This window comes from Desmodus rotundus, chromosome 1, assembly GCF_022682495.2.
Source record: "Desmodus rotundus isolate HL8 chromosome 1, HLdesRot8A.1, whole genome shotgun sequence".
Taxonomy (NCBI): Eukaryota; Metazoa; Chordata; class Mammalia; order Chiroptera; family Phyllostomidae; genus Desmodus; species Desmodus rotundus.
The window spans coordinates 96,203,826-96,229,642 of record NC_071387.1 but is presented as its reverse complement, the minus strand read 5'-3'; the positions used below and the strand labels follow the sequence as shown (position 1 = coordinate 96,229,642).

Sequence of the window (25,817 nt, the reverse complement as noted above, 5' to 3'; positions counted from 1 at the left end):
GCCAGTGTCATTACCACCCCCAATCAAGTCTGACACAAATCCAAAGACCATATTTCTTCTATTAGAATTTTTTTTCTCAAAATTTTTATCTAAAAACAAACAAAAAAAGAAAAACAAAAATTATTGGAAACTTCATGGTTCAGGTGGGGAGAAAGGAGAGGAGGAGCATGGAGCGGCGGCTCCGAGCCTCTCCAGACAAAGTCCTCACCATCGAAGTGCCCTCTGCAGGGAGAGCAGAGCTGGGGACAGCCCTCCATGCCCAGCCTCCATCTGGAGAAGAGGGTAGCGTCACAGTGGTCCAAGGGCCAGAGGGGCTGGAGGGGGAGGGCAGGGACCAAAGGGTCACAGGAAGTAGTCAGCCACAGGCTTCTTGGAGGGGATGCCCCGCGTCTCTTGGGGAGCGGCCTCAAAGATGATGAAATCTTTCTGGAGATGCTCATCCAGCTCCAGGATGGCTGCCACGTTCCCACAGCTGAGGTCGGACAGCAGCAGTTAGTGTGTGTCAGCCGAAGTCCCGAAGTCCCCACCCCCACTGTGACCTCCTGACCCACACAGCTCACCGGTAGCAGTAGTTGGGTGCCGACCACACAGTGAGCACAGTCTCATTGAAGTGCCACTTGTAACCTTCCATCACCAGTTGGTGGGCACGGCAGATCATGTCAATGTCGTTGGCTGCATTGAACTGAGCCACCACGTCACTGCCAAATAGGTAGCCAGCCCCACGGGGGCTCACACCCCAGCCTGTTGTGTCTGAGGCAAATGAAGGTAGAGATGGGGAGAGATGTCCCTCAAGGCTTCTCTGACTGCCCTCTGCCCTTCGAAGAATATCCTGTCCCCCTCCCCCAATCAGCCCCGTGGGGCAAGAGGACAAGGCCTGAATGTGTTCAGGGGGCGGGGGGGGGGGGGGGGGGGGTGTCCTGAGGGACAGGAAGCAAATGTTGAAGCAGATAAGTTCCAATGAAGAAAGACTTTCCTGATAGCTGGAGCCACCTCATTGTCACAGTGACCGTGCAACTTACTGTCCAACTAGGCACAGGAGAGTGAAAGCAGGCGCTCCCGAGAACCACGCCGGCATAGCAGGCGTGAACAAGGGCTGTTGCAGCCAGTCTGGGAGCAGTAAGAGGGCAGCTGGGCACGGCCGCGAGAGTGCGGAGGCTGTGTGTGGTACAGCACAAGGAGCCCTGGACTGGTACCTAGGATACTTGGCTTTTAATCTCAGCTCTGCTCCATACTAGCTGGAGAGCCCCACAAAATGAGGGGTTCTCAGGGACCTACCATTCCAGGTATCGGATCTCTACAGAAGCCCCTTTACATACAGACAGACAACAACTTTTTTTTAAACAAGCCTCTGATATGCAGGCTCTAATTCCATCAGAGCTCAAAGCACCCAGCTGCCCACATTCCTGCTCTGAGGGTACCAGCCAGTCCCCAGGTCAAGCATGGACACCAGGGAAGACCAGCCTGCTCTACTCTTCCCACAACTTACCTGGCCTGACTGTCCCTTCAAGGTACTTGCTTTAACCAAAGGGCTCCCTTAGTCTCTTGCCAAACTGAAGGTAAAGCCTGGCTGTCCCTGCCCCACCTGCCCTCACCTTCAGGATCAGACCAGAGCAGGTCACACATGGGACCATCGTGAGGCACCTCTTGCTTTCGGTCAATTGTCCGGATCTGGTCAAGGGTCTGGATGGAGGGGGAGAGGCCCCCGTGCACACAGAAGATCTATAGGGGAGAGCAAAGCAGGAGGGTGGGGAGACTGAGGCCCAGCGCCCTTCTTACCCCTCCCACCCCCATGGAGCGCTGTGGCCAGCCTACCTTGCCGTCGATGATGGCTGACAGGCTGAGGTAGTCAAAGATCTCAGTGCAGTAGCGCCACACGGTCACCGAGCCATATTTGCGCAGGCACTCGTCATAAAAGCCGTAGACCTGGGTGATCTGACGGCTCTCGTGGTTGCCCCGGATCAGGGTGATTCGGTCAGGATAGCGAACCTGGAGGTAACCGCCAAACCAGGACTGGGGTCGAGGCTCTGCCCCTTCCTCCTAGATCTCCCCCCATCTGCCAGCCCCACTCCATCCTCATCACCACCACCCTGCCCCAGTCTGATGTCATCTCTTGTATGAATGGTGTCACACCCACTTCACAGGCTCCCAGACCCTCCTCCAGGGAGTACAAAGCTGATCACCTCCCCCCCCCCCGCCCCATCAACTACAGACCTAACGGGCTCATCTTTTACTTATAAGATAAGAGACCAACTCCTTAGCAAGACATTCAAGGCGCTTGGCCCCTCATAACCTCTCCCACCACTGGGTGCTGTATCCAGCTGCACTCAACCCCTTGTCACTTTCTGAACACACTGAGCCTTTATTCCCTCCCCCTACAACGCCACTCCTCTGACCTCATCCTCTAGGGACCCAATCAGATGGCCCCAAGTCAAGGAAAGCTTCTGTGACCACCCTGCCAAGCAGACTCTGTCATCACCAGCAGCACAGCTCAGAGTTGGGGGTGGATGAAGCAGGAGAGGAGGGCGAAAAGGATGCAGACTGGTCAGGCCTGAGGCGGCCCAGGTTTGGGCTCCAGAAGACGGCAGTTCCCACCTTAAGTGCCAGCAGCAGGAGGAACGTTTCAACACTGTAGAAACCACGATCCACAAAATCCCCCATGAAGAGGTAGTTGGTCTCAGGGACGTCGCCACCCACCTGGGGGGAGGGAGAAGGTTCTGCTTGGTCCTAAACTGTCCCCTACTTCCCACTGTGGCCCGTTTTCAGTCAAGTTGAAGCCCTTCTCCCACAAAGGGCCCACCTAACTAGAGGCCTCTTGCCCCCATCCCACTCACCAAATTCAAACTCTCCCTCTCAAAGGGGCCTTCCAGTCACCCTCCAGGTCACCCTCCCCAGTCTTTACCCACACTCACTCTGAACAGCTCCTTGAGGTCATAGAATTGTCCGTGAATGTCACCGCATACCTGGGAAGTGAGAAGGTGGATGGGACCTCAGTCTGAAAGCCTCTGCTCCCGGGCGCTGTCTTCAAATTATCGCTCTTGGCTAAGCCTCTACTTCTCAGGGCCCAAAATCTACTCTCCCACCCCGGGCAGCCTGGTCTGGAATCAACCTCAACCCCACACTGAGTGCCAACTATTCCCTGGGCAAGAGCTAGAGCCAGGTTTTTCCAGCTGGACCTCCGCTCCTGGAGGACCTGGCCCTTCCTTTCCCTCCCCTTAAGGTACCCAGAATGAAGTTACTAATAACAAAGAACACATAGGAACACATGGCGTAGAATCACTCACCAAGTTAACAGCCCTTCTGCCCTGACCAAGAGTATCCCTCCAATAAATCCAAAGACCCTTCCCAAAAACATCCATTTCTTACAGCGAGGGTCCCTTGAACATGCGGCTCCCGAGGATGAGAGCCCAAGAGACTACCGGGAATGTATTTGTGCCTAAAAGACCCAGCTAGGCTCTGGAGGGACAGAGAGTACTCACTGTGACTGGCGAATCCACCCTCTGCACGTTGCTCTCCTCTACCAAGATCTCTCTGGAGACAGAAGACCAGGGTCACCACAGCCAGGCCGGCCCAGGCCAATCCCTGACCTTTTCTTTTTACGGGGGGAGGGAAGGGTATGTGGCAGTCCCTGAACCTCTATAGGGCAGGAGTGAGGTGTGCAATTTCTCCAGGACAGGCTGACCACGGCCCCCACTGATCTCAACACCCATGGTTCCCCTACTGTCAACAGGCCACAGCCCAAACACTTGTTACCAGGTTTCAAAGCCTTCCCTAGTGGGCTGGGACTTTCCCAGCCTCGACCACCCGCCAACCTCACTGCTTCCCTTCATGCATCCAGCACTCCCAGAAAACAGATCTCCTCCTCTCCCACAGAGCCCTCTGCTCCTGCAGCTCCTTCAGCCTGGAGTGCCCCGAGGCTGTGCCCCTGGCTGAGCGCTTACAGTCCCTCTCTGCCATCCCAGGGGGCTGCTCCAAGCCTGTCCGAAGGCATACAGGCGCTTGTCCTGGGCAGGCCAGTCATCGAAATAATTTTCAAAATGATACAGTGTTGCTACTTTTTCATTATTTATTTAGAGGAAGTGAGGACTTCATCCTTTCACCTCTCCCTGCAGTGCAGTCTACATCTACCTCAGTGAACATGACACAAAACCACTGTCAGGTTCAGACACCCAATTTAAGTAGTATTGTTATTTCCAGATTTCATCCTTGGTAACAGCAGCGGGGAACATTCTGGTTCACACCACGTGCCGGGTTGTAGTAAGAGCTTTGCATGCATGATGCATGCAATCAAACCACCACCCTCAAAGGCAGGCACTGTGATCATTCCTACTTCTCAGATGAAGAAAATGGTTGAAGTCATACAGGTGGGACTTGAACCAAGGCAGCCTGGCTCCAGAGTCTGGAGCTCTTTCACCAGGCACTTGCTCAGCCCTCACTCCTTCTGCTGTCTCCTCCCACTAGAGGAGGCCCCTCTCAACTCAGGGTTTCCTACCCATCCCTCAGGGCACTCTTCAGGACAAAGGCAGCTTCAGGGAGGTGTGCTTTGGCTTTCTGGGAATGGGAGAAGGCACTGGCTGTAGTCTCAGGGGTCACACAGCAACCAGGCTCTCCCACATGTACTGCAACTTGTGCTGAACATCCTTTACACTGTTTATAATAACCTTTCCAACTGACTTGGGGAGGTTCTTTTCACCCTCATCTGACAGCTAAAGAAACTGAGGCTTAGAGAAAAAAGGGGCAGGATCAAGGTCCCAAGGCTGGAGTAGTGTCTGAATTGAAACCCAGGAGCCCAACTGCCTGAGAATATATGCCAGCCCCTTCCGGACTCCGGGTCAAAACCCCACCCTAGTGCTAGGAAGGCCCCAGCATGGTCTGGAACCAGGCCCGGCCTCTGACCCCATCTCTGTCACTTGCAGCACATCACCAGCTGCAGGGCTCACACCTGCTCACCTTTACTTCCACAACTAACATGACTTCCGTAACTGCTTACCAAAGTGCCAGGGTCTGTCCCTGGATATGAAGGATCTCATTGAGTTTCATAATGATTTCAAAGACTTAGAGCAGTAAAATGACTTGACTGGGGTCATACTGTTCACAGAGATGAAGTTTATATTTAGGACCACCTGATTCAAAACCCTCTGCTCTTCAGCCCTGGCCGGGTCACTCAGTTGGTTGGAGCATCATCCCGTACACCAAAAAGGTTGCGGGTCTGATCCCCAGTCAGGGAGGCAACTCACGTTGCTCTACCACATCGATGTTTCTTTCCCTTCCTCTCTCTCTAAACCAATAAATATATCCTTGGGTGAAGATTTAAAAAAAAAAAAAAAAAAAAAAGCCTGCCCTTCGAATATGCTGACTTTTTAGGCTCACACACTTCAAGCCTCCGTAATTCCCAGGGTTTGAGTCTCTATGCCCTCTGAGCAAGCTGAAGCTCTTGACACTACCAGCCTTGGTCTGGGTCCCTGGTGGGTCCCAGGAGGCGCCATGGTCAGGTGCTAGAATTGGCCCTTCTTCAGACTAGGCCTGGGATGACAGTGGCCAACTCAGGCCTCAGTCTAGTGCCTCCTAGCTCCATCTGTTTCAGCTGGGCAGAACCTTTCCACACCAGTTCTCTGCAGCTCCCGGCCAGCTCTCACACAGCCCAAATGTCTCCACCTGGCTGTCCATGAGCATGGAGTATAGTGAAAGACCTGGATCCAAAACCAACCTCCCCTCCAACCAGCTGTGAGACTGTGGGCAACACATTATCCTCTCTGAGGCTTGGTTTTCTCTTCTGTGAAACACTTAACCCTGCCCCGCCTATTCACTGGGCTGCAGCGAAGAACAATGGAGACTACATATATATAAATAACTTCTCTGTTAGTCTGGAAACTCCACCATGCTACTCAAGCACCAGCTATCATCACCTCCAAACTGACCCAGGTCCTGTACGGGGAGATAAGATTTTTGGGAAAAAGAATGGTGCCAGGCAGCAATTGCTTTAAGTTACTAAAAATGCCAATCAAGACTGAGGAAGCAGGCAAAAGGTAGAAGAACCACAGACAAGCATTTAAAAAGCAGCTTTGCCTGTTCACCAAACCCATGCAGGGAGCTACAGGTCTGGGGTGGGATGGGGGTGGGGGCAAAGCCAAGTAAAGAGCCTGATGGCCACGAGTCCAGAACACAGCTCTGTCACTTTCTCTCTGGGTGACCTTAGTCAAGTCACTAGGATTCTAGGAGTCATGGCCTCCTGTTCTGTAAAATGGAGCAAACAATTCCAACCTCACGAGATTGCTGCAGGGAGAAAATGGGTAGAAAGTGTCTGCCAGCACAAAGCCACGCTAACAGCTGTTTGGGCCTCTTGTTCAATGCATGTAGGTAAGTCTGCTGGCTCTTTTCTCAGTTCTCCAGCTTGTGGGAAACAGTCAGTGCCTCAGAGGAGGCAGACAACTGGTCTCCTGACTGCTGCCCCCATATCTCAGGGCCTCCACTCCTACCGTCATTCTGCTTGGAATGCCTTCCTCACTGGCCCTGCTCCCATTAACTATCCAAATTATTTTCATCTTTCAAGGCCACCGTCTCCTGGAAGCCTTTCCTGATGTCTTCAGTCCATATCAGCATACCAGTATTGCACTCTTTCTACATAGTATTGTAATAACAATAGTAACTTCTAAGGATTGTTGTGCACTTACACTGTAGGAAAGCACTATGCTACTTTCATCCCAAGCACCAACTTAATTGACTATAATCATCTTATTAAGTACTATTATTCCCACTTTGCAGATGAAAAAACTGAGTGTCAGAGACCTCAAGATCACCAATACAGCTTCTAAGTTGCAGAGTTCAGATTCCAACCTACAGCCATGACATTTCAAAGCCTGGGATTTTTTTTTTTTAATTTTACCCAAGGATATGCTCACTGATTTTTTAGAGAGGAAGGGAGAGAGTGAGGGGGTGGGGGGAGGGAGATAGATAGATAGATAGATAAGCGTGGATTGGATGCCTCCTGTACATACCCCAACTGGGGACTGAACCCGCCACCTACCCTACATATGTGCACCGATCAGGGATCAAATTCACAATCTTTTGGTGTTCAGGTCAATACTCGAATCAACTGAGCTACTCCACCAGGGCCAAAACCCGGGTTCTTAATCACTACATCATCCTACTTCCCACAGAACTCTTGAGTTGGGCCTCCCTCTTTATGATGCTTAATTCCACTGTGGCTTACTTTGTACCACTTCTGAGGCTCCCACACTGATCCAACCCCACCATGCATCATGGTTTGAAAAGGAGAGAACATGGAGAACTGGCTTCGGACTCCCTTCCCTATTTGCCAGTTGACTCTTAACCTGAGTCCCCATCTGTAAAATGGGGACAATACTGCCCAACTTTAAGGGTTGTTGCTGGAATTAAAAGTACTTTATAAACCAGAATCTTTAGCTTTTCCGTCTTGAACTTCTGTTCTTGCTGGCACTCCCTTTTCTCATCTTATTCCTCAAGGCCTACCCCCAAAGTTCAGTTCCTTCAAAAATCCTTTCCCTGTTGCCCCTAACCGATAGGGTTGTTTCCCTGAGCTTCTTAACTACTTTCTCTAAGTTCACTGAAAACACATCACCTAATACTTTAAGTGTCTTTACCCAGGTCCGTCTTCCCCCTATAGGCTGGTTGCTCTTCGAGGGAAGTGGCCCTAGTCTGCTCTTTTCTGGGAATGTTTCCAGGACGAGCCAGGCCCAAGGTTCTCAGCCGGATATGCCCCAGGCCAGAACCCCTGGGCAGCGGCACCCTTCCCCAGGGCCGGGGGACTCACCGGGCCTTGGCGCACAGGGCCTTGACTTCGCTCTCCTTGATGAGCTCGCAGCGCCGCAGCTGCTCGATCTGCCGGTCCAGGTCGCTGATCTCCGCCATGGCCCAACCCCTCCCCCGGCGCGGGTCAGAGCTGGGGCCGCCGCCCCCTCCGCACCGCACAGGGGTCTCCTGGGAAAGGCGACGACGAGTCCGGATGAGAATGTCCCTACGGGGTCCCAGGGTTTAGAGCGGGCTGGGGGGGGGGGGGCAACTATTTTGAGCTGGGCCGCCCCCCTCCCCCAGCCTCTCTTCACGGAGTCCCACCGCCCTGCTCGCCCCCTGCTAACTCCCATCGAACCCCGCGGCCCCGCGCTAGGGACGGTGGCCTAGAGGGGTCTCCGACTATTACCGCCGCTGTGACTTTGGCTCCGGCTCTTCGGCTCCCAGCCTTCCTACTTCCCTCAGCTTTGCGCCGCCGCCACCGCCGCTTCTACTTCCGGCCCCGCCGCGGCAGCAGAGGGAGTCCAGTTCCGCCGCGCGTCGGATGTGACGTCATACACACCCTCCCCCTCCCACGCCGCGCCCTTAACCCCACCTCTGGAGCCTAAGAGGCGGAGGAACCCGATGTCAGCCCCTTGCAGGCCCAAGTTATTGTGGCCCAGGTGGATTGTCGCTCTGAGGTCTGAGACACCCTAGCCGTCACCTCCAGTCTCAGGGAAAATGAAGCTTAGCCGGGGCTCTATGCCTTGTAACTTTCTGTGACTTTCGTTTACCTGTTTTAGGCGGCCTCCCCCATTACAATCTTTGAGGAATGGGACTTCGGTTCATCCTTGCGGCCCCACTGCTTAGAACAAGGCCTGGCACAATAGGCATACATAAGTAGTTATTCAATGAATGAAGGGGTATCAGCTTCTCTCTCCATTGCCACAAAAAAATCTCCGCCAGGGAGGACCTCCGAAGTTAGAGGCAGAAAGGAGTGCACGAAGCTTATGCCTCAGTCAACACGGCCTCCCAGATTACAGAATGGTCCTCTTGATAACCCTGAATTGCTTTGTTGTCTACAAGTTTTATTCCTTTTTTTTTCTTTTAAAGGAGGGAACTGGCTCAGAGAGGTTAAGTAACTTGTTCATGTTTGCATAGCTAAGAATGTGGGGTTTGAAGTAAGGTTGAAATTTGAACCCAGGAAAGCTGTTACTTAAGACTTTCTGGAACTTCCTTTGTCATAAGAAGTTTGAGATTGCCTAAAGTTGTTTCTCTGCTTCCCTAGTCCCTTTAAACAAACTTCATGGTGTCTCGCACAAGCCGCTCGCTCCCTTTTGGAATGTCCTTTTCACTGTCTTCTATTGACCTTCGATTTTCATGTGCCTTATTTCAAATGTTTGAGTTCACGGCGGGCACAGAAGTGAGGGCTAAAGTTTTGAGGGGTACTAGGAGAGGTAGGTTTTGTATATAGGCGACAAATGCAAATGTGCTAAGAATCAAGTTCTTAAACTCCTAGAAGGTCCCAGATAACTTGGTTCCGTGCCTATCACTACATGGATGCAATAGGTTCGGAGAGCTCAGAAAGGTCAAGATTTTTTTTCTCCCCCAGCAGGGAGCTCAGACAGAAAAGAGCCCGTATTAGGAAATTTGGCAAGTGGCAGAAATACTAGGTCCCTGGTTATAACTAGGGTGTTTATCAACTGAGACTCTGGTGTATACTGCTGCACCCTACCCTGGGTTAGGGAAGGGTTGGAGGCATGGCATAGGGGTAAGTACATGGCCCTCATTCTGGCTTCAAGGAGCTCAGCAGCTACAGGCTCAGTTCTAACCTGGAACCTGAGTTCTGTGTTTGTGTCTGCCTTGTTGAGAAGGTGTTGGAGAAGATTCCAGGTTCTTCAAGGGGTTCCACAGCTCAAGACAACTAAGAAGCCAGATCTAATCCCATTTCCTATTCAGATAGGAAGATGGACAAGCTCGATACTATAGTTGGAGATATGCAGATATGCATTAATAATCTTGTTTCCACCAAGAAATAGTGCCATCTCCAGCAGTAACGGCACCTACTCATATAGAACACTTACGTTGCCTGCTCATAGACTCTGGAAATCTTAACTTCCAGTCAGTGGCCTTTTTGTCACAAGGACCTCCTGCACCTGTGAGTTCTAGGCCTAGAAGTGAGATTGACCCCGTAGCCTCACACAACAGGCAGTTATACACACACTCTCCCATCATGAGCCTTATCTGATGCTGCTGGTAGATGGGATAAGAGACCTTGGTGGTTTGAAGAAAATTTCACAAGTTCTCCTCTTGGAGCCCTGGGCAATTATAAAACAAAGCAGGAAATGCCTACCCCACCCCTTCACCTTTTTCCTGCCTAAGAAGGAAGAATATAAAACAAGGGTCCTTTCTGCCCTGGTTGATGTGGCTCAGTGGATTTAAATGCCGGCCTGCAAACCAAAGGGTTCGCAGTTTGATTCCCAGTCAGGGCACGTGCCTGGGTTGTGGGCCAGGTCCCCAGTAGCAGTGTACATGAGGCGCGACCACACACTGATGTTTCTCCCCCTCTTTTTTCCCCTCCCTCACCCTCTCTAAAAATAAATAAGTAAAATCTTAAAAAAAAAAGAAAAAAAAAAAAGTCTTTCTTCTGGACTCTGCCACCTCCCCGGGCCCTCCCCTGATCCAGACACTATAGACATGGACAAGAAACTCCCCCTCGAGTAGTTGTTTATTGGCAGTGGGCTGGAAGGAGCACTGGAGTTAGCGTACACAGACAACACCACGCACCAATGTCACAAGGCAGGCAAGAGTGGGAAACAGCAGCCGGGAGCCCCGGATGAGGCCCCCTCTTCAAGTGGAGTGTGGGAGGGGGCGGGGCCTGGAGTGTTGAGGGGGCAGCCTTAGAACACTTCTGTTTAGTAGGCGTGGTTAGAGATGAAGAGGGACTGGCTGGCTGCAGCCCCAGCCTGACCGCTGGGGGTGTACTTTCCTTGGCAGGCAAGGCTGTTGGCCTAAGAGGGGAGAGGAGCCAGAGTAAGAAGGTCTGTTCTCAGAATCCCAACCACCCCAGCACTCTCCCTATCTCCTGCTCCGTGCTTACCAGTGCCCGTTTGACATATTCCTCCTGGGCAGCCTTCAGGTTCTCCTTCTTCCCACTCCAGGCCTTCAGGGCAGAGGCCTGCAGGGCTCGGCCATAGGAGAAGGTCAGGGCCCATGGCTTCAGCAGGGGGCACTTGTTGATTGCGTTGAGGTTGATGGATGCCTCCTCCTCACTCTGACCTCCAGACAGGAAGGTGATCCCTGTAAAACAAAGGGTGAAATGGCAGGAGGGATTATAGTCAGAGACCCAGGGCACTGGCAGGAGTTCCTAGAAGCTGACCTGGAAATCAGACCAATGGGAATAAAGATTGCGGGTACAATCTCCCAGAGGGCAATATGAGAGTATGGGATTCACCAGGGACAGCAGGGGGCACTGTGCGGCGCAGCGCAGTGACAGTTGCCATGGCAATCTCCTCGTTAGAAAATTTCTGGGTACAGGCATGGCCTGGGGTGACCATATTGGGCTTCAGCAAGGTGCCTTCCAGGTAGATGTGGTGGTCACTCAGAGCCTTGTAGACAGCAGCCAGCACCTAGAGTAGGGCAGGACCAAAGTGGGGGTGGAGACAGGAGTCAGCCCCAGAGCCCCATGGTCCAGCTACCTAACCCACCATACTGCCCAGGCACGCAGGTAACCTACCTTTTCAGTTACGTACTGACAGCGCTTCAGGTCATGGTCCCCATCGGGGAGGATCTCAGGCTCCACAATGGGCACGATGCCATTCTGTGGAGTGAGGGGACAGCGTAGCTATGAGACCTCCTAAACTGGAGCCCAACCTATAGCTCTCCAGAGCCACTGCCCAAGGTCTTATCTCCGTGAAGACAGAGACTCAGCTTTGCAGGGTTGCAGGAGACGGGATCTCCTCAGATCCACCCACACAAGCCCCATCCTGCCTCTGTGCTCAGAGTCCCCAGGACCAAGCCTGATGACTGGTAAGGATCTGGAACAGTTGCTGCCTTGGGAGCTGTAGATATCCTGGCGGACAGGTGGCAGGCTAGCTGACACTCTGGAATCAAATGAGGTGGGAGCTGGCCTGCGGGGGACATGCAAGCCCACCTGCTGGCAGATGCTGGCATAACGGGCCAGAACGTTGGCATTTTCCATGATGGCAAGGGATGAAGGGGTGTGTTCCCCAATCTTCAGCACACAGCGCCACTTGGCAAAGTCAGCTCCATCCTTCTTGTACTGGGCACAGCGCTCAGACAGCCCATCCAGCCCTGGAGAGGGGATGCAGAAGTCAGCGTGGCAGAGGAGGGGGCAGGTGGCTCCCACTTACCCTGGGCGCCGACCTGGGTGGGATAATTGGTGGGGCAGGATGCCAAACAGTCCTCACCTTGGGTAGTGGTCTCGCCATTTGTTCCTGCCAGGGGTACCACACCCTTATCTACCTGTTGGGGTTGGACAATAAGACAGGTAAGCCATCTCTACTACCCTTTCTGCCCTAGAGCCCTACTCTGCCTCCACCTTAATCTCTCAAGTGGCGTCCCCTGGCCTGTAAATGTTTTCATGTAGTTACAGTATCTGGTCCTATGACGCAGGATATGTGGGGCTGTTATTTGACAAGAGCCTGGGTTCCTACTACTTCCTAACTCTGTGATCAAAACACTTCCTTGCCTTGAGCTTCTGGTTTTTCATCTGTACAGTGAGGGTAATGCCTTCCTCTTAGAACTTCAAGGATTAAAAATACCAAGCAGGGCCCAGTTTCTAGCTTTCCTTAAAGCTAGATCTTCAGCACACAGCACACACCTTGGGCAGATTCCACCCAAGTCTCCAGGCTCCCAGCCCAATGTTTACCCCCTAGCCTATTACTCTGGACTTCTCTTTCCCAGACTCATCTCGGATCTCACATCCCGAGGCCCAGCCTCCTCACCTTGATGCCCACAACACCACCCTTGGATTTGATAACTTGGGGGAAGGGACGCCCATCATCTGTCTTCTGATAGAGTGTCTCATGGAAGAGGATGACACCCCCAATGCAGGGATTCACACGGTCATCGGCAGTGAACAGCAGTTGGCGGTAGAAGCGCCGGTTCTCCTCGGTGTTCTCGGTGCCAATGGACTGCAACCGCTTGGCAATGCTCCCTGGAAGGGAGCAGCACACGGTCATAAGGGGATCAGCCTGTCACCCCCAACCCTGGGCCCTCCCCACAGTGTCCTGCCCATACCAGTGGACTCATCTGCAGCCAGGATGCCCTTGCCCGGAGCCACAATGCGCTGAGCGATGTCACAGAGCTCCTTCTTTTGCTCCGGAGTCAGTGCTGGGTATTGGTAGGGCATGGTGCCAGTCAGCTTCTGGGCAGAGGAGACAGGGGGAGCGCTAGTTAGCTGGGTCTTTCCGTGGTCTCGCAATGAGCAGGGCCCCTTGCCTGGAGGTCAGGACAAAGGCTCCCTACCTCCCCTGCCCCATGACCCAGCAGGTTTTGGGGCACCTCCTGTCCCCAGCTCTCCCCTACACCCAACTTCCCTATATTAGGCCTGCCTCCTGTACCTTTCCTAACTCTGTTTGTTGCTGGGTGTTGCCCAGCTGAGGGTGGGGTTGCATACTGGCATCTGGGGTAAAGGAATAGGCCAGAGCCATGGACAGGTGGCTCATGTAGAAGTTGGACCCTTCTGGCTTGCGCCTTGCCATGGGGTCACCTTGCCTAGAAGCAAAATCGAACCGAAGTCTTTTAGAATATGGAGGTACTGCATAAGGCAGGGGGCCCAACCCCCTCATCTGAAAAGGACCCAGAGAAGAGAAACGTCTGTATATTTCAAGTCACACAGCAACCCAAGGGCCAGATCTGAGTAGAACCCAGACCTCCTGATTGCCGCAGGAGTGTTCCTTCCAATCCACCCAAGATCACACAGCTGCAACAGACACCAAGGCCTCAAGGACATCCCAAGGTCAGGCTTCTCCACCCCAGGGTGGGGGCAGGCATTAGGAAAAGGGTGTTGAGAAAACAGTAAGAGGAATTCGGAGCCTTGGAAAGGGCAGCAGAGGAAGCCCAGCCCGAGGACGAGGAAAGGGGTAAGGTTTGCCCATCTCACTGCTCATGCAGGGTAAGAGTGTGGAGAGGCAAGCGCCCCACCCCTTCCCCCTGAAACACGCTCCAGTCTGCTCGTAGGGCTGCAGCTGTTCCAGGCTCAGAATCAAGGTCACCCGATAAGAAAAGACAGGGAAAGTGTTAATGGGGCAACAGGCGTTGCCAAGGGTTGTCCCCTCCTCGGCAGGGGCGCCTGCCTCCCACGCCAGGAGCCAAGCACTCCCTTTCAGAACCCTGAAGCAGTATATGAGCGGGCCCCCACCCTTCTCTGCCTCTTAAAATCCCTGCAGAGGCAAAGGGGCCATAATCCTTTGTACCAGGGGTCCCGGCAAGAAAAGGGGATGGCCTTTCATCTCATCCTGCTTCCTCCCCCGCCATGACTCAGCGCGCAGAGCCGCCGCATTGCGCAGTAAACCGAGTGAGCTCCAGGCAGAGGATTGGGGAGTCTGGGCTGGAAGCTTGTGTGTATGGGTGGGGGGGTGATGCTAGTATCGGGTTCAGAGGGCTCTCCCTACCCGCCACGGCCCCAGGATCCTTCTCCATGGTCCTTGACCCTCGCACGTGGCGAAAAGCGCTCACCTGGCTCAGGAAAGGGGCGGGCTTGCACCGTGCAGCGGTGGAGGGCGGCGGGGTGGCGACTGGACCGAGAGAACGAACGCAGCGGTCGTCACCACTTCCCTGGTTCTGCGGCGCGTTCCAAGAGGAACGCAGCCTATTAAGCTCCCGTGTGGGCGGCGCAAGGGGCGGGGAGGAAGGAGGAGGGAGGTGGTGCCGCGCCTAGGGAGCGCACCGCTCCACCCTCCGCCTTTTTATTTTTTTTTTCTTTTGCTGGGCCCGGAGGTGCCTGGGCACCCAATTGCAGGCGAGGAACTGTGGGAGCCACCGCCCCCAAAGGCGAAGCCCGGAGGCGGGGAGAACAAAATCCCTCCCCCGACCCTCCAAGGACGTGACTCCGGCCACATCCCGCGCGGGTCCCGACCCTCCCCTCTCCCCCCAGCCTGACGCACTCTGGCGCCCGTGACTCAGCCGGTCTTTGGCACGGGAGAGTACGGGCACTGGTGGGGTGGTGGGGCGGGGGCGCGGGTAGAGGAGCCCGAGAAGACCGAAGCTCAGCTTCCCCTCCCAGGCCGGGCCCAGACCCAGCTTCCGACTGCACGCTGATGCAGAGTGCAGCGTGTGTCACGTATTCGCTGAATCGAGAGTTAGGACGTCTAGCGGCCTTGCCTGCAGGCTGGACTTGGCGGGCTCGGGGACCCGGGGCCTCCCCTCCATGTGTCACTGGCGCATGAGTAAGAGGCGGAGGAAAAGGCGGCGAGTGGACGCAAGTTGAGCGCAAGAAGTGGCAGGGATGGCAGGAAGCCAGGCGGCAGCGGTTCTGGGTGACCCGCCCCAACTGCGCCCCATTGGTGCCTGTCACGTTCCAGGGGCCTCCTGCCTGGGCCGGCCTCGTCCGAGCTGTGTCAGGGGCCCGAGCCGACCTGCCTGAAGCCCCGGCGTCACGCAAAGCCAGACCTTCAGGCAAGTGGCCGGCTGCGCTTGGCCCAAGCAAGTCAGAGCCCCTGCGAAACTTCTCCCTTGGCCCTGACATCTCACTACCAATAAAATCGGTCTGGCGCTGGTCAGCATCCCAGATACATTCCGAGCCCCTCTCCCCTCATTCTAGTTCTCCCCTGCTAATCCGGACACCTTCAGCCCTACCCCACCCCAGCTCTGTCCCGCTGGGGCCCACCTGGATGGAGGAGACCGAAGAAGCGGGCAGAGCCTGGTCAGCAGTGAGTGAGCCAGGCCGAACCGGGCTGGGTTATAAAGGCAGCTCCTGCCCTCCCCCAGACTATGTCCCCAACCTTCTCCAGTGACCCCTGCCCTTTCCTTGCCACGGATTCCCTGGCAGGGACCTATATTTAGGGAAACCTGAAGCTCCTGACATTCAGGCCAGCATGGGGCCCAGAGTGAGAAAAGGGGGGAGGGAGCTGTGGGCCTGCCCTATTTTGAGGGTGGGGGAGGGCCCCCTGCCCACTCACCAGTACTTCAGAGGAAATTTCTTCCTTGGAAATCCAGACTGAGGCCCTCAAAAGGGAAATAAATCTTTGGACAGGGATCTGTGGGGAGAGAGGGGGAAAGGGAACTCATCATAAGGCCTTCCCTGCCTGTTCTTCTGATTTCCTGCCCTTCCCACTGGGCTCTGCTCCGGGCTGTTACGATTGTTTGGAGCCCTTTTCTTCTTTTTCTTTTTTTTTTTAAAGATCTGATTTATTTTTAGAGAGACAGGAAGTGGGGAGAAAGGGAGAAACATCGATGTATGAGGGAAACATCGATGAGTTGCCTTCCGGCGCGGAACCTGCAACCCAGGCATTGTGCCCTGAACGGGAATAGAACCTGGGTGATCTTCCTCTTTGCAGGAGGAGGCCCAACCAACTGAGCCACACCGGTCAGGGCTGGAACTCATTTCTTTCGAGGGAGAGCAGATGCAGGCATTACACTCACACCTCAAAATAACCAAGAGCCCATGGACTGTGTATGCTGGGGTACGCTTATATCCTAATACTTAAGGCCCAGGTTCCTCCCGTAATGCTGTCTATGGTTAGCAGTGCCCCCACCCTTATCTTCAAACATGAGCTTACTTGGGGAGGGGAAGAGGAGGGCAGGGGCACCTGCCAGACAGAGCACTAGCCCCTCTCTCTGTGGGCCCTATGAAGGGGTTGCAGTCTAGCCGGCCAAGCGCTCTGAGTCTTACTCTGCCAAGAACCAAGTTCTCCACTGCTGGTTCTCAGGCCAGGGAGCCAGGCAGCCCATTTGTGGTCTCAGCAGCCTGGAGAAAGGAGTCCTGAGGCCCCTCAGGGAAGAGGACGTGTGGGCCCTGGGGGCTGGCCGCTCCCCAGAGGGCAGGGGCTTTGGGTCCTCATCGGAGCTTGATCTCAAAGCAGAGGCAGTTGAGGCTCTGGCAGTCGGGAAGCTGGCACGCACAGGCACAGTCGCAGAGTGGGCAGCAAGGAGGGCAACGAGGGGCCCAACCCTGAGGGAGAGGAGAGAGGAGTAAGGGAGCTGGGCAGGAAGAAGGGGGACCAGAGCCTGAAGCTGTTTCCCTCTCAGGAGAGAAGGAAACAGAGAGGCCTGGAAAGGGCCATTTGCCCAGTGGAACTGAGAGTACCATCCACCAGTCCAGGGAACAGTCAATTCCCTGTGCTGCTGAGAAATCAGCAAGGAGGCATTGATCCAAACAACGAAGCTTAGGAGCTGGAAGAAATTATTCAGGGGGCTCTTTCTCTCTCCCCATTTTATAAGTGAAGAGACTGAGGACCAGAGAGTAACTGGCCCGGGTTCCATGCTAGAATTCGGGTGTCCCAATGTTTAGCTCAAAGATGGTTCTACACTTTTGTGGCTACGTGCACTGGAAAGTCAGTAGCTGGAAAGCACACACACATTTTCTGTCTGTGATGAAGGGAACTTGGTTTGGGGGATTTCTTTCTTGGCATGAGACCAAACTGCACCATCTCATTGATCATTTCTGAGCAACTGTTCTGCACCAGGCACACACTGCATTCATGAATGACTTTTTACAATCTTTCTACTGTTCTTTAAAAATGGTAATTTGCATGTTAAAAATTTTTCACGTCTTAAAAAGTTATATCTCTCTTCATTATCAGAACCTTGAGTAGGGGTCTCCTTACAAAAGAGGGAACGGAGGCTCAGAGGGGGAATGACCGCCTGAAGGAATACAACTAGGGCGTGCTGCTGGGGCAGACAGGCCTGCCCGCTTCCGGGCCTTAGAGCCCCCTAGGCCCTACTGCCTCCCAAGGCCAGGAACATCGGCTTCTTTCTGGGTCTGCAAGGGCAGGGACAGTTCATCTCATGTCTCCACGGAGCTAGCATGGGAACTCACGCGGAGCAATGAATGTCGAAGGAATGGATAAACTAAGGCACATCATTTTCCCTCTGTAGGCAAAGAAAGAAGTCTTCTCAGTTCCCGGGGGAGACAGGTCTGTTCCTTGGGAAATAAGAACGGCATGTCCTTCAAGGTAGGCAGGGAGAAGAGTCTACTCCAACCCACTGCTCTCCTGTCCTGGGGCAGAGATGATCTGTGACTGCTTCAGGCATGACTGGAGTCAGGCCACGTGGCTGGGTGGGACAGGCCCAGGATGTGTGACAGAAGATTGGCTCCTTGAGTCCTGAGGCAGAGCTAGTGACAGTCACAGTTGCACAGCTTAGACACAGGGCCAAGCCAGGAATAGGGGAATGACCTTTTGAGCAGCTGAGGTTTCGGGGTGCGGTGTCAGGTGCCTGGTGAGATCAGATATCACTAGGGGCTCCGGTGAGGGGAGGGGACCTACAGTCTCCAGGGAGAGGGTCTGAATTGGGCTGGAGCTACCGCCCATAGAGCTGGCTGTCAGGGAGGAGGCTAGAAGTGTCATGGTGGAAGGGAAAGAGAAGCAAGTGGGTTCCTTGTGTTTGATGAGGGTGTGGTTGGGGTATCTTTGAGGAGTTGCAGTTTGCGGATGAAGTTGGCTCTGTGGGGTTTTAGAGGGCCACACTGTCATCCTGTGCACAAAAGTGGTGGCTGCCAGAGGCTTCCCTGCCCTCAACTCAGAGAAGGGGGAATTAAAAGCATTTCCTGGCTCTGCCCATTGGATCCAGTCATTAATAACTGGCTAATGGATTTCTCAACTCTCTCAGGCAGCCAGGTGGCTTCGGGAAGGAATCTGCTGTTTAAGTACATTAAACAAGGACGCCACAAGACTGTTAACCCTTGTGTTTCTCCAGGCTCTGCAGTTCCTCACTTGATTTATTTTGCTTTGATTTGGTGAAGGCCAGCCCTCTTTACGGGTTAGAGCTCAGGCCCTGCTCTGAACCTAGTTCAGGCCCAGGTTTGGCTAATTCATGTTTGGAGCCTCAGCTTCCTCATTTCTGAACCCACTTCCTAAGGTCATTCATTGTGAAGAATCAGCAGAAAGAACTAAGCACGACTCCTGGTACACAGTGAGCACTCAATAAAGGCAGCTATTCTTGTCCTCACCGCAGCCGTTCTTTACCCTGGTGTGGGGTGGGATCACGTGAGAACTTGTTAAAAACTCACCAACTGCAACCAACCCCAGAACTACTGAGTGGCGGACCTGAATGCCTGGCTTTCTGTGTAAGCCTGATACCTGCTTCTGATCGCACGCAGGGCTGAGAACCAACCACTGCGCTACATCACATCATTCTCACACACCGTTGCTACTTACCGGTATTCTCCCTGTTCTCTACCGGAGTGTGAGCCCGTGAGGGCTGGGACCATGTGCCTCCTGTTTTCACTGAGCTCCCTGGGCCCACCATGGTGCCTCAACAATGACTCCATAAATCTTTGGTTAAGTGAATAAATAATGAATGAATTAGAAACTTGGGACATTCTGTGAAAGAAGCAGATCAGGTAGGTTCCACCCCCAGAGAGGAAGAGGAACCTGGGTTTCGTACTAACATACAACACCATCACTGCTGTGATGATGTTGTGATCATCATGCTTGTGTTGTGATCACAAACACAAGCTTCAAGCAAGTCACTCAACCTCTGTAAGCTTCAGTTTCTATAGCTGTGAGGTAGGAGGGAGCTTTGTAATATTTGTGTTTGTTACCGTTACTAAGGAAACTGAGGAACAGAGACCTTAATGCGCCAACAACAGTCAGTGCAAGTTATGGATCTGCTTGCTCTTCCAGCCTCACTCTTCCCTCCCAGGGAAGGTCGCCACTTCAAGGGCAGGAGCTTTACTGTCTATACCTCTGAGACCCAAATAATTATTGCCTAGGACGGTGGTCGATTACACTGAACACCTTTAAACCCACAAATGCAAAAATGGCCTGTCCTCTGAAAGCCAGGCTTCTCCCTGAGGACTCTGTTCCAACACACTATGGAACAATTTTCTATTTAAGTCTACTTAAATAGAAATATTGGAGAAGTGGAATATTGGAGAAGTGGCTAATTTCCCTACGGCAATTTATTCCCCTGCAAAAGGAGGCCAGCAGTACTTACCTATGTACCTGCACGGGCATAGAGAGGTGACCAAGGTGTGATGTCAAGTTAAAAAGGGCAAATAGCAGTTGTAATGATATAGTATATGTGGTGTGACCCATTTTTACCAAATAACAGCAAAATTCAGCAGTGATGGTGTTGTATGTTAGTACGTGAGGGTCATATACAAAACACAGCAACCTTGGTTAGGAAGCTGGTTTAAAAATTGCCTTGTGTTTTCTATATATTTCTACGTGCACACTTTGTAATCAATACTTTCTGCGATCAGAAAAAATATATACTGATTTTTAAAAACACCCAGCTCCCAGGGTTGTTGAGGAAATAATAATGGAACACAGTGTTCACTCAAAGAGCAGAAAAAGCTCTGTGAGAGGGTCTGTGTTTTTCTTTTCACTTCCATCTTCAGAAGTGATCACATGCCCTGCATGTCATACCCATCACCCTTCTCCAGCCGACACCCTGTTTTCTTTTTTCCAAGGAGCTTTCATCACTAGACACGAAATGTTGTTGATGTTGTTTCCGGCTGTCTCCACCTGGCCCAGTGCCTGCAATTGCCCCTGGCCTAGCATCGGTGCTGAATAATAAATATGGAACAACGACAACAAAAAGGAATGCACAGATAGTGCCTGGGTCAGGGCTCAGGGTGTCAGAGGGCAGTGTGAGAACTCACAGCTTCGGTGGGCTGAGGGCAGCAGGCATCCAGGTAGTGAGCTGGGCTGGGCAGAGGGAAGTCGCAGGCTTCCGCACAGGTCCAGCAACAGTCCTGGGGCCTGGAGGCAGCTTGCTTCCTGCAGGGGGAGCTGCAATTGGTGCAGCAGCCCTGGGCCTAGAAGACAGCAGGGCTCAGGATCTGGGCCAGGTGGCAGGTAGGGATAACCAAGATGTGGTTTTGGCGAGAGGGGCAGGAGCCAGCAGAGGAGGAACTCTCTGGTGCCACGAAAGGAATAGATGAGGTGACTAAATGGCAAAGGAGTCTCAGATTAAGGGCCTGCAGATGAGGGCACAGATTAACCCGGTTCCTCTTCCCCAGAGCCGCCCTTCAGTCCCCACCAGGCTCCTCACCAGCAGGCAGTGCCTAGTCAGCAGCACTAGGCCTAGCAGCAACAAATAGATGCCCACAGCGATGAAGACGATGGCAGGGATGGGGAGCAGCAGGGAAGGACTGCTGACGGGAGCCGGGGTGGGATTCCAAGGGCTAGAGGAGGCCTGAATGAGTACAGGAGGAAGGGGTGACAAGGAGGTAGGAGGGGCTGCAGGAACACAGAAACACCAGGAGGGACACTGAGGTGGCTGGGAATGGGGAGGAACAGCCACCAGACGGTGGGGAGAGAGTCAATAGGACTACTCTCCCTTGCCGCCCAAACCTGCCCAATCTCCTGTCATCCCCGTTCCAGCACCGTAAAGGGCTTTATGGTCATTCTAGACTTTACCAAGACTTAACGAACTTCCTTTCAGAATGTCTCTCCAAATGGACCTATTGTCTCTGATTCTTTACCATCCCTCAGCCAACATTACTGCCCCTTAACTGTCTTCCACTCTGCAGTGTTGCCCCTTTCCACCCTGCTAGCTGTCCGTGTGTATACCTCCCTTTCTTCCATACCCACCAATGGCTCTCAGTGACTTGGTCCAAACTTATCTCAGTGACAAAAACCTGGATCTAGCCCCACCCACCTCTCCCTCCCCCCACCGCGCCCCCGTTATCCAGCCATACTTACGTCCTAGCAGCCCCCCAGCGTCCCTATCCTCTCTCTCTCCCTCCCTCTCCCTCCGAGCCCCCAAGGTCTCTGCCCCTGCTGTTCCCTCTGGAATGCCTTTTCTCACTGATTACTTGGCAAACTCTTCATCTCCCCGGGAAGAGCGGGGAAGTGCCCTCCCCTGAGAAGCCCCCATCCCTGGCATTCTTTCTCCAAATGCTTATCCTGAGCTGAGGGGCTTGTGTTGAGTAAACAGCCTCTTCTCCAGTACGGCCGGAAAGCAGGCAAAGTCGGTGTGAGTTTAGGGCGCTGAGGGGGCCACTCCAGAGAGGGTTTAGGGGCCTAGGACTCACGTCCATTGGGGCAGGACAGCGCCAGTCCGTTCAGGAGCTGCAAAGGAGAGCGGGCCTCAGAGATTGCAAGGGGCCATTGGACTGGGGTGCCCACTCCCGTCCTCCCACTTCCCGTTTGGGGAAACTGAGGCCCAGCGTTGGCCCCTCATCCAGAGAGTGGGAATGAGGATCCAGGGATTCGAGGCCGACACTCTCTCGCGGGCCCCAGCCCTCTGCTGTGGCCACACCCCATGTCCCTCGACCCACCCAGCCGCATCACCTGCACCCTCGGGACGGCTCTGCGTCCGGTCCAATGGGCGGTTGTGGCTGCACCGTCCATAAACCTCCCGCGGCTTCCTACTATTGCTATGGAGACAGAGCGCTGCTACTACGGCGGCCGCCGAAACCCAAACTTCCTCTCCCCGCCTCGCTGTCACCGCCGAGCCTCTGGCTACCAGCTCTTGTTAGTCGCAGTCTGCTGGCTTTCCCGCAGTTATTGCACCGAAATGGCAAATTTCTGCCGCCACCCTGCTGTGTCGGACCCTCTTCATATGCTGGATCCTGGGACCCCGCAAAGGGAAGACTGAACCCCTGGGCTACACCACCAGCTTGCTGTGGGACTTCGGCAAAGTCACTGAGCCTCCTCCCTCCCTCAGTCCGCCTTTCTCACAGGGGCGCTGTAAAAATTAAAGCTACTTGTCAGTTGTCTGTCATTATTCTCAACATCTTTTCAACCTGACCCCACTCATTTTTAGTGACGGTGTCCTAATTAAAGACTTCATAATCTGGCCCCGCCGGGTCGCTCCGTTGGTTAGAGCCTTCGACCCGATACACCAAAGTTGCGGGTTCGTGCCCCGGTCAGAGTACATACAAGGATCAGCCAATGAATGTCTCTCTCTCCCTTCCTATCTCTAAAATCAAGAAATAAAAATTTAAAAAACTTTGCAGAATACTATGCCAAGTGAAATAAGCCAGTCAGTCAAAGACAAATACCACATGATCTCACCTGTAAGAGGAATCCCCATTCTGTAGAACAAAATTAAGTAATGAACAAAACAGGCCCAGAGGCATGGAAACATGGAACAGACTGACAGTGACCAGAGGAGAGGGGAGAGGGGGACAGTGGTGGAAAGAAGGGGAAGGGACTAGACAAAGAACACATATGAGTGACCCATGGACATGGACACAAGTGTGGGAATTGACTGTGGGAGTGGGGAGAAGGGGGGATGGGCAGAGGAGGGCAAAGGGGGAAGACTGGGACAACTGTAATAGAATAACAATAAAAAATGATAACTAAAAAAACTTGAAAAGACTTCATAATCTGATTTCTTCAATCATTGCGTCATTGTCAAAGGGATTTCCTCCCACCCACAGCAGATCTTGTTCCTTTTCTATTTTTAAACCTCCGAAGGCTCCCCACTGACTCCAGGATAAGTCCCAAAAGCTTTAGCTGACTGTCAACACCCTCCCGTTGGGTCCCACCTGTCTTCGGCTGACTCATTCCCAACATACCTCACTGGGGGCCAAGCACCGCTCTAGGCTCTGGATCTCTAGCAGAGGAGAAGGCAAACAAATCTCCTCCCTTCGTGTTGCTTACATTGCACTGGGGGAGGGGGGAGTCAGATAATATGCAAACAAATGATTGTTTTGTGCCTCATCGGTTCTTTCAAGGCTCCACCATAGGATCTGTTCAAGGTTCCAGAACCAGTGCATAGGATTTCACAGCTCCACACCTGTGCAGATGCTGTTCCCTCTGCGCAAAACAACACCCTTCCTCTGTTTCCCTTCTGAAAACTTCCTCATCCTTCAAGCCTCTGCTCAATTTTGCCCCAGGGAGTTCTTCCTGCCAACCTCAGGCAGAGGTGGCCACTTTGGGCACCATATACGTAACTGCTGTTCTATCTCTTTACCACAAGGTATTTGAATCTCCACGTCAATGCCTGGCTCCCCAGTTAGGCTGTGAGCACTTGGGTCTGATTCAGCTCCATATCCCAAGTCCTAGCACTTGGCCTGCCCTTGGGAGTGTCCAGTGAGTAACCACTGACTTTACAAAGGAATTAAATCCAACTGTATCTACTGACGAAGTGTTGTTATCCAGATGCCCTAGTTCCCGTGGCTCTCAGGGAGCCAAGGCACTCAGCCCTCCTGCTTTCCTTCCTGGTTCTACACACACACTTGCATTTTCACCTGAAAGCTCTGCCGCTGCATACCTGCTCCTGCCCATGTTCCCCATCCAGATGTACCTCGCCACAGCTGCGGCCCCTGAGGATGGCTTGCACCATGAGGCAGTCACAGAAATTGCCAGGGTCTGTGTCTCTGGGTTCCAAATCTCCTCTCTCACCTTCAACCATACTGAGAGGTCCCAGACACCTCTGATGCCACCCCCACCCTCTTAAGGGTGTTTCAAGCTCAGAAAACAGGAGTCTAGCTCTCCCTAACATTACCATTGTTGATTCTAAGGTAGGGTCAGATTGTCTTATTGAGGCTGCCTTCTTGTCTGCCCCTAAATTCTTTGCAGAACCCAAGGCCCAAGTTGCAACCAGCCCCAGGAAAGGCCTCAGGTGACACATCTCGCTCCCTCTTTTCAGCTCCTGCCAACACAGAGATGCCTTGGCAAGGCCTCTGATTGCGTCTGTGGCCTGCAGTGGTCAGACACACTAGTGATGGTATTCCGTTCCTACGGTGCGCTCATACATAATGCAGGAGGGCAGACAGTGCCAAGCCAATAGGAGGGGTGATATATGCACCCCACTTTGCCAGGGCTCCACTTCTTCCCACACCACACCATTTGTTGGAGGCTGGGAGAAACTGACTGCAATAGCTGGAGAACCATCAGGCCTCCCTCCACTTACAGTTCAAAGCTGGAGATGTCAGATTTCATCACATGTAGTTTGGCACTGCCCTTGGGAAAGAGAGCAAAGGGTATGTACTCCCAGTCTTCACGGGGTGGGTGGGAAACCTGAGGTGAAGAGGAAGCCCAGAAGATGAGAGAAGCCTTAGCAGGCCTGGGCCTGGTTGTGGGAAGGGAAACTGGTGGCTCTGATTTGATCTCACACTTTCAGCCCCTCCTACGGACATCAGACAACATTGCCTCCCAGAGCCTAAGAGGTTCAGCAGACTCCTCATTATGAAAATGAAAGTCCTGTGCTCAGATAATTACCCTGGGGGAATCAGCAGCTAAAGCAAGCATCCGGAGAGGCCTCTCTGCAGACTTTGTTTTATTTAATCCTAACAGCAGACCCGAGAGGCAGAAAACTTTTTTTTTTTAATCTTATATAGATGAAAAAGAATTATGAAGCAGTTGAAAAGGAATTTTAGAACTGGGCAAGATCTAGATCTGAATTCTAGTTCTGCCTCTGTGTGTCTGTGTGACCTTGGGCAAATTAACTGAGGTCACTCAGTTAATTAACTAAGCCTCAGTCTTACTCGCTGGAAAGTAGGGGTTACATACGAGACAGTCAGGGCTTATTGTGATGGTTAAAGACAATGTAGGCAGGGTACCTCGCATAGAACAAGGGCTCATTAAAAAATATAACAACTCAATGAATATCACACTGAGTATTCACACCTATTTCATTCTATCACCCCAGAAGCTCTATGTAGAGGTGCCGCCCTTGTCCCCACTCTGTAGAGAAGAACTCCAAGGCCCAGAGGTGTTAAATCGCTGCACAAGTTCTGCTAGTGAGTGACAGCACAAAGATTTGAGCCTGGACAGTGGGACTTTGTGTGCGGACAACTGAGGCTCAGAGAGCTCGGACGCTTCACCAAGGTCACACAACAGGAAGAGCAAAAAGGCCTAGATCCTCAGTTTTCTGACTCCAACTGGCCTGCCGCACCCTCAGCTTTTTCTGCCGTCCAGCTAAAGGGCGGGATTGGACTTGTTTGGAACTGTACCTAACCTGGGACCAGTACAATTGAAGCACTA

At 53.0% G+C, this 25,817-nt stretch overlaps 3 protein-coding genes across 6 annotated transcripts; all 3 read right to left on the bottom strand.

Moving 5' to 3' along the window:
* Nucleotides 1–41: 41 nt before the first annotated feature.
* On the bottom strand, nucleotides 42–8,297 carry PPP4C (protein phosphatase 4 catalytic subunit). Of its 2 annotated transcripts, none has more exons than XM_024560425.3 (9): nucleotides 8,174–8,297; nucleotides 7,787–7,953; nucleotides 3,477–3,528; nucleotides 2,910–2,960; nucleotides 2,593–2,694; nucleotides 1,813–1,986; nucleotides 1,593–1,719; nucleotides 561–750; nucleotides 42–472 (listed from the first exon to the last, which is right to left on the bottom strand). In XM_024560425.3, the coding sequence occupies exons 2-9, from the start codon at nucleotides 7,882–7,884 to the stop codon at nucleotides 343–345; spliced, it is 924 nt and encodes a 307-aa protein (XP_024416193.1). In that variant the 5' UTR covers nucleotides 7,885–7,953; nucleotides 8,174–8,297; the 3' UTR covers nucleotides 42–342. The 2 variants fall into 2 exon arrangements, with proteins under 2 accessions (XP_024416193.1, XP_053782956.1); XM_053926981.2 differs by having other exon boundaries at nucleotides 7,787–7,990; nucleotides 8,174–8,279.
* Nucleotides 8,298–10,453: 2,156 nt separating this feature from the next.
* Nucleotides 10,454–15,735, bottom strand: ALDOA (aldolase, fructose-bisphosphate A). Of its 2 annotated transcripts, none has more exons than XM_045195416.2 (9): nucleotides 15,596–15,735; nucleotides 13,006–13,132; nucleotides 12,711–12,922; nucleotides 12,174–12,228; nucleotides 11,897–12,057; nucleotides 11,480–11,563; nucleotides 11,198–11,372; nucleotides 10,844–11,043; nucleotides 10,454–10,754 (listed from the first exon to the last, which is right to left on the bottom strand). In XM_045195416.2, the coding sequence occupies exons 2-9, from the start codon at nucleotides 13,115–13,117 to the stop codon at nucleotides 10,659–10,661; spliced, it is 1,095 nt and encodes a 364-aa protein (XP_045051351.1). In that variant the 5' UTR covers nucleotides 13,118–13,132; nucleotides 15,596–15,735; the 3' UTR covers nucleotides 10,454–10,658. The 2 variants fall into 2 exon arrangements, with proteins under 2 accessions (XP_045051351.1, XP_024416191.1); XM_024560423.3 differs by lacking the exon at nucleotides 15,596–15,735 and adding an exon at nucleotides 14,446–14,601.
* A 152-nt stretch (nucleotides 15,736–15,887) lies between these two features.
* LOC123479729 (uncharacterized) lies at nucleotides 15,888–22,498 on the bottom strand. 2 transcript variants are annotated; one of them, XR_006655450.2, is made up of 6 exons: nucleotides 22,173–22,498; nucleotides 21,914–21,950; nucleotides 20,929–21,072; nucleotides 20,537–20,692; nucleotides 16,601–16,879; nucleotides 15,888–15,965 (listed from the first exon to the last, which is right to left on the bottom strand). XR_006655450.2 is itself a non-coding variant. In XM_045195415.2 (5 exons), the coding sequence occupies exons 2-5, from the start codon at nucleotides 21,917–21,919 to the stop codon at nucleotides 16,766–16,768; spliced, it is 420 nt and encodes a 139-aa protein (XP_045051350.1). In that variant the 5' UTR covers nucleotides 21,920–21,950; nucleotides 22,173–22,498; the 3' UTR covers nucleotides 16,121–16,765. The 2 variants fall into 2 exon arrangements, 1 of the variants encoding a protein (XP_045051350.1); XM_045195415.2 differs by lacking the exon at nucleotides 15,888–15,965 and having other exon boundaries at nucleotides 16,121–16,879.
* Nucleotides 22,499–25,817: the final 3,319 nt, after the last annotated feature.

Bases quoted from the DNA above. Each gene is read 5' to 3' on its own strand.
- LOC123479729 (XM_045195415.2), bottom strand. The intron at 20,693-20,928 runs GTGAGGAGCCTG...GCTGTCTTCTAG, and splicing joins TGACTAGGCACTGCCTGCTG to GCCCAGGGCTGCTGCACCAA. The intron at 16,880-20,536 runs GTGAGTTCTCAC...CCTCTCCCTCAG, and splicing joins GCCCTCAGCCCACCGAAGCT to GGTTGGGCCCCTCGTTGCCC.
- ALDOA (XM_045195416.2), bottom strand. From the start codon at position 13,117: ATGCCCTACCAATACCCAGCACTGACTCCGGAGCAAAAGAAGGAGCTC. The intron at 12,058-12,173 runs GTGAGGACTGTT...TCCCCTCTCCAG, and splicing joins TGGCGAGACCACTACCCAAG to GGCTGGATGGGCTGTCTGAG. The intron at 11,373-11,479 runs GTAGGTTACCTG...GCCCTACTCTAG, and splicing joins GTCAGTACGTAACTGAAAAG to GTGCTGGCTGCTGTCTACAA.
- PPP4C (XM_024560425.3), bottom strand. From the start codon at position 7,884: ATGGCGGAGATCAGCGACCTGGACCGGCAGATCGAGCAGCTGCGGCGC. The intron at 1,987-2,592 runs GTGGGAACTGCC...GGTTACCTCCAG, and splicing joins TCCTGCTGCTGGCACTTAAG to GTTCGCTATCCTGACCGAAT. The intron at 1,720-1,812 runs GTAGGCTGGCCA...TCTCCCCTATAG, and splicing joins CAGCCATCATCGACGGCAAG to ATCTTCTGTGTGCACGGGGG.